The 6,455-nt window shown below is 42.4% G+C and overlaps 1 protein-coding gene across 1 annotated transcript; it reads right to left on the bottom strand.

Moving 5' to 3' along the window:
* Window positions 1-5,498: 5,498 nt before the first annotated feature.
* LOC110103654 (probable galacturonosyltransferase-like 4) lies at window positions 5,499-6,449 on the bottom strand. The gene has a single exon (XM_020832453.2). It carries the CDS (start codon window positions 6,342-6,344, stop codon window positions 5,499-5,501), a length of 846 nt encoding a protein of 281 aa, XP_020688112.1. The 5' UTR covers window positions 6,345-6,449.
* Window positions 6,450-6,455: the final 6 nt, after the last annotated feature.

Consider the following 6,455-nt stretch of genomic DNA (forward strand, 5'->3'; position numbering starts at 1 on the left):
GTGCATGCCGGGTAACCACGCGAGATAAGAAAACTCTCGGAAGCGAAATCAACAAAATAAACCATATAAATTTGGGTATATGTTGCACTCTTAAACGTTCGAAAACACAGAAGTATATTCTTCCTATCCCTTTAATTACCTTTTTTATCAAGCATATTTTTTTTTCTTTGTTTTGTGGGTGGCGGAGCGCATTTTGTCTTGCAGGGGTGCTTGTGGTTTTTTGGACCTGTCCGCAAGGCGGATTGAATTATTCAAGCGGGAACTGGGGTGGCTTTATGGCGTGATCGCACCACGAATACAGGTGTACAGGATACATATACACGTCACTGAGCCTAATATATAGTTGTGCGTGTAGTCAAATTGGACAGCGTTTAACCCCAATGATATCGCCTCCTTTGTGGGTACATAAGTCGGGCTCGGACTGAAGCAGGCGTGACCATATTTGTGCGACTTAGCTAGGCCTCAAGGCATCTAAAATAATGTTCTCATCGGCGCATTGTTCAATAATAAGGATGTGATATTCAGAATGTAAGTCAGCGTCGCTTATGAGGGGTCTTGGGCATCTCAAGTTCAACTTCGATATTAGGGCAGTCATTGAGCCTAGAAGCTTCCTGGAGGATGCCCAGCAAGTCGAATTTAGTTATTGTGGCTTCCCCATGCCACGTTGGTGAGCCCGGCGTGGCCAACTTCTTAATTATTTATATAAATTATATTAAAAATAGGCAAGGATGGCCAAAGGTTCTAGAAATACAAACGGTATATAGGGACGGAAAACTGCGTTATAGCTTGGGCTGCTTTCGGTCGAGTCCATACATTTCTCATTTCCGGGAACAGGGGCGAGCACGGATTTGGGCAGGGGGATGAAGGCGGGAATTGAAAATTTAGTATTAAAGGGTGGGCGGCCGGTACTTCCCCGGGCTCCAACCCGAACCCAGAGACAGTTAAAACGGGCCGATTTCTTGGAACCTCGAAACCTGACCGTTTAAAATTTTCTTGGACAGGGTTTCAACACCAAGGATTCCAAAGTCGGGTCCCGGGTTCGGATTTAGAGTGTCAGATTCAAATATTAGAACAACTAGATTGTGCCCAATCTCTTCATTCACCTCATTTTTGAGCTATGCCGAGGGAGTGTCCTTTATTCTATCTCATGGTTCGAAATTTTTTTCGCATTTTGATCCTACAAACAAATATGCATTCTATATGTATGAACTTTTTCTTTTTGAGATTTTGTCAACCCCTGTATTATGATGTTCCTCTATCCATCCCAGATGGCCAGTCTTCGTTCAAGGATGACTGACCCTAGCTTTTTAGCTGCTAAAAACCAATATCAATAAATCCCTTTAAGGATGTCTTGGTTGGATATTTGATTCTTCAAATGAATTTTCGGATCTATAAACATACTGCAAACTATGGTCTGCCTCCTCTCTCGGATTTTGAAGAATAAATTTAAAGGATTGCATCTCCTTTGAATTGCTTATAATTGAGGAATATTTATTTATACATACACACGATTATTGAATTGTATTTGATTAACTTAAAAAACAAATGAAAAATTGAACATATACACACATAGGTAGTACTAATCCACCTAAGATTAATGGCCGAAAATAACAAAGTCAAAATGAATGCTCTGACATTTGAAATATTCAATTTTAGCCCTATGACTATATGTTATGCTTTTTAAATATGGACTAAATAATAAGAACTAATTTGATCACATATATTAAAGAGTTCAAGAAAAAATTGATACTTTTATAATAGTCGGAAACAATTTGATACTTTGAACAACATTTAGGGTGAAAATCCTACCTTTTTATCCATTATACCATAATTAAAATTGAGAAAAACGGACTGTACACCTTTGTGAGTTGGGTTCTTCATCTTCTACTTCTTCCCAAATCAATTGCGTGAATGTATTTTTCATACCTTTTAATCTAAATTGTTTGATTCTCACTAATAAGACAACATTCATATAAGCTTCATAATTTTTAGTCCCATTTTCTTGAAATTTTTACATACAAAATTAAACTACCCGCGACCCAATAAAAATATGCCAATTCAAAAATGATTAAAAAAAAAGAAGGACTGTTGTCGAATAAGAATATTCTATAGTTCGTAGACAAATAGGATGTATGAAGGTGCATAAATTATCTACTCTTGTAAGTACATCTAGGGTGATCAATTTCGGGTTCACGGGTCGGAGTTCGGGTCGATACCGGAACCGGACCGCGGGTTCAAACTGTATCACTAACCGCCCTTGGGTAGATTAACCGGGTCGGTAAATTCGAACCCGACCCGACCCGATCGGTTGCGGGCTGACCGACCCGACCGATTTTGTGGGTTGCCTAGGCAGCCGGAACGGCGGTAGTTAGCGACGCGGGGGCGGAGGCTAGCGGCGGACTCCGCGCAGGCGCGGTTGGGCACTAGGTCAAACGCGTGCGGAACGCCGCTGGTGCAGCGCGGCAGCGGGCCGAGGCGGAATTTGGAATTTTTTTAATAACGGTTGGACGGTTGACGACCGGTACCGCCGGTCAACGCGAACCCGACTCCGTTCCTGGGCCCGACCCGGCGGGTTGCCGGGTTGACCCGACCCGACCCGGTTTTGGGGTTGCTGGCGCCGGAACGGCGGACGGCGGGGGCGGAGGCAAGCAGGCGGAGGCCAGCGCGGGCGCGGTTGGGCACGCTAGGCACGCGGGCGCGGGCGCGGTAGAGCTCGCTGGGGCAGCGGGCAGAGGCGGGAAATTTGAATTTTTTTTAAGTTAAACGGGTTGGCGGGTTGACCCGGCAACCCGTCGGGTCAACCCGAACCCGACCCGTTTTTTAAACGGGTCGATTTCTGGGACCCGAACCCGACTCATTTTAAAATCGGGTCGGGTTCAACCGGGATTTTCCAGGTCGGGTCCGGGTCGGGTTTTCGTGTCGTGTCAAATATTGACACCCCTAGCTGTGCCCCCTTCTCGTTCGTTCGCCTCTTTTGCTTGCCGAGGGGAGTTCCTTACCTTCTTTTCTCTACGGTTCGGATTTTTTTTTCGCATTTTGTCCTACAAGCTTCCTTTGTTTGAACTCTATTTTTCTTTTTGGAGATTTTGTACCCTGGTATTGATGTTTCCTCTACATCCCAGATGGCCAGTCTTCTTCTCAAGATGACTGACCCTAGCTTTTTAGCTTCTAAAAACCAATCCAAATCCTTTAAGGATGTCTTGGTTGGATTTGATTCTTCAAATGATTTTTCGGATCTTAAACACTACTCAATATGGTTTGTCTCCTCTCTGGATTTTTGAAGAAGAAATTTAAGGACTTGCATCTCCTTTGAATTTGCTTTGATTGGTATTTTTATATACACACACTGTTTTTAATGTATTTTTATTACTTAAAAAACAAATGAAATTGAAACTATATACACATAGTAGATCCATACCTTAAGATATAAGGGCCAAAATAACAAATCAAAATGATCTCCGACAATTTGAAATTTCAATTTTAGCCCTATGACTTATTTATGACTTTTTAAAATAGGACCTAAATAATAAGAACTAATTTGATCCCTATTTAAAGAGTCAAAGAATTAAATTGATACTTTTATATAGTCGGAAACAATTTTGATACTTAAAACATTAGGGTAGAAAATCCTTCCTTTTTCAATATACCATAATGAAAATTAAAAACTGACTTACACCTTTGTGAGTTGGGGTTCTTCATTCTTCTCTCTTCCCAAAGTTCATGCAGTATGTATTTTTTCTCACTTTTATTCTAAAATTGTATTGATTCATCACTATAACAACATTCATTTAGTTCCTAATTTTTAGTCCCATTTATCTTGAATTTTTACATACAAAAATTAAACTACCCGCACCCAATAAAATCATGTCATCCTCTTGTAAGTACATCTAGGGGTGTCAATTTCGGGTCACGGGTCGGGTTCGGGTCGAACCCGGAACTGATCCGGGTTCAAACGGGTCAACCCTAACCCGACCCGGGTAGATAAACGGGTCGGAAATCCGAACCTGGACCCGACCCGGCGGGTTGCCGCCGTTTGAACCAGGGTCAGTTTCGGGTTCGACTCGAACCCGACCTGTGACCCGAAATTGACACCCCTAATCATCATCCTTACTATCTATATATTCTCCTTTATTCATAGAAATTGATGCAATTTGGCGAATCCAGAAACAACAGCCGACTACTTTTGGCAATATAAGAACAAGATTGCTATCGCATAAACATACCAATACCAAGAAGAAGAAATAGAGAATAAATGCCCTTCCTGAAATTTATCCTCTCGTAATGGAACAAAGCGATCGAAACCCAACTTTACTCGTATACAAGGTGTGTATTATATATATCATATTTATAAGTTATACATAGAGTATGTAGAAGCCACGTTGTTTGATTTCATTGGAGTCCGAATGCCAGCTACGTACATCCAGATTCCGCACATGATAATTTCTTCTTAAAAGAACTTATTCGAACAGTAACACTTCCAGAGCTAGAGAAAAGCTAGATAATTAAAAGAAAATATATTTTGATGGAATATACTATTTGTTTTCATTTCCCACATTGCCCCATGCAGATTCAAAGACATTACATCTACTTAAATTAGTGGTATATTTAGTAGGATTATATCAATACATGCATTTCAATCCTGTGATTATAAATATTACATTCTAAAAATTCTTTAATTTAATTTCTATCATAGAAATCATTTAATGTCATTTTAAAATTTTCTAAGAATTACTTTAAAAAATAAATCGCATTTTCAAAAATTATTTCAGAATATAAGTTTTATTTTGATGACTAAAATCTAAATAATAACGAGCTGAAATAAAGTTTAAGTTCAAAAAAGAAAACTAATTTATGTTAATTACTGCCCAAATCTTTTACATAAACAAAGCGACCATTGTAACAAATTATGCTTGAGGAAGACCATCAAGATCTTATAAAAAGAATACATAATGGTTGTTTTCTACGCAATGTAATGAAACAAATATTATTGGGAAAAAAAATATTCTCACTGCAAAGAATTTGTTTGGGATTTTTTTTAATTGTTTTTCAAAAGCAATTTTTTAATAATTTTTTTTAACTAAAAAATTGCTTTAAGAAAAAAAAAAAGCTGTCCCAAAGCTGAAGTCTCAATTCCATCTTCAACGGCATTCATCTACTGATTAGTGGCCACACTCGTAAATTCAATCAACCCCTACCTCGGGTCCTCGGCCATGAATTCAGCCAAGAAATCCACAATCCCTTGGTATCTTCTTGCCTTCCCCCCCAGCTCATTCGCTGCTCCGCTTGCAATTCTTTCCTCTTCTGCTTCATAAACCCCCCCACCAATCCGTTCGACCAGGCTCTGCTATGCATATAGATATATGTATTCATAAATGTATACGTGCATGATGATCTCCCTCTCTCTCTCTCTCTCTCTCTCTCTCTCTCTCTCTCTCTCTCTTCAACATGCATGCCTTCTTCTCCATACAACATTAACATCCGCCATTCCCTTCAGCAACCTACTCTTCAAGGGAAGGCGAAGAAGATCTGTATAAATCATAAGGAGCCCAGAGATAATCAACCGCGCAGGGCTTCCTAGAATCCAACCTTAACCATGGCTTCCCCTTTCCACTCCAATGAAGCAGGCTAACAGGCCCTGGATGAAGATTCCTACACCGGCCCTCTATATTATCCCCTCCAAGCCCATGCTGGTTCCATTTATGATCCACAGCCTTGATGTTTCCAGCTAGAACAAGCAGAAACGGAGGTAACGATCCAAGCTGATATATTCTTTTCTTCTTCTGCACAGTCATCCAATCCTCCACCATCCTCGTATAACCCGCCGCCCTCCATTTCTCCACGTCCATCACCATCACCCCCGTGTTGAAATAACATGCAGGACGCCCATCGAACGTTCGGGCCAGGACCGGGTCGGCCCAGAATGCGTCGGTGAAGTATTTGGTGAAGTTGGCGTGGCAGTATTCGGGCGCGGCGACGACGAGGCTTTCGAGGTCGACGGCCCAGAGGGTGCGGATGTCGTCGACGACGATGACGTCGGAGTCGAGGTAGATGACGCGATGGACATTGGGAGGGAGGATATCGGCGAGGTAGATGCGGGCGTAGTTGAGGGGTTGGTCGAGGGCATGGCGGACGGAGCGGGAGATGCGGGAGCGAACGCGGGAGGAGTCAAAGAGGTGGAGTTGGAAGTTGAGAAAAGGGAAGGTGGAGCTGATGATGGCGGAGATAAAGGGGTTGGAGCGGGAGGAGAGGAAGTGGAAGGCGACATTTTGGGGGCAGGAGGTGTGTTGGAGGATGGAGAAAACGGCGGCGATGGTGCCGCGGAGGTAGTTGGCGTCGAGGGTCATGGAGATGTGGATGAGGATGGGAGGTGAGCACTCATCGGCGTTGCGGAAGGCGGGGGCTTCACGGAAGTGGGGGAAGGGGGGAGGAGCGGAGGACCGGCGGATGACGTCGAT

Source organism: Dendrobium catenatum, unplaced genomic scaffold (genome assembly GCF_001605985.2).
Source record: "Dendrobium catenatum unplaced genomic scaffold, ASM160598v2 fragScaff_scaffold_506, whole genome shotgun sequence".
Classification (NCBI taxonomy): Eukaryota; Viridiplantae; Streptophyta; class Magnoliopsida; order Asparagales; family Orchidaceae; genus Dendrobium; species Dendrobium catenatum.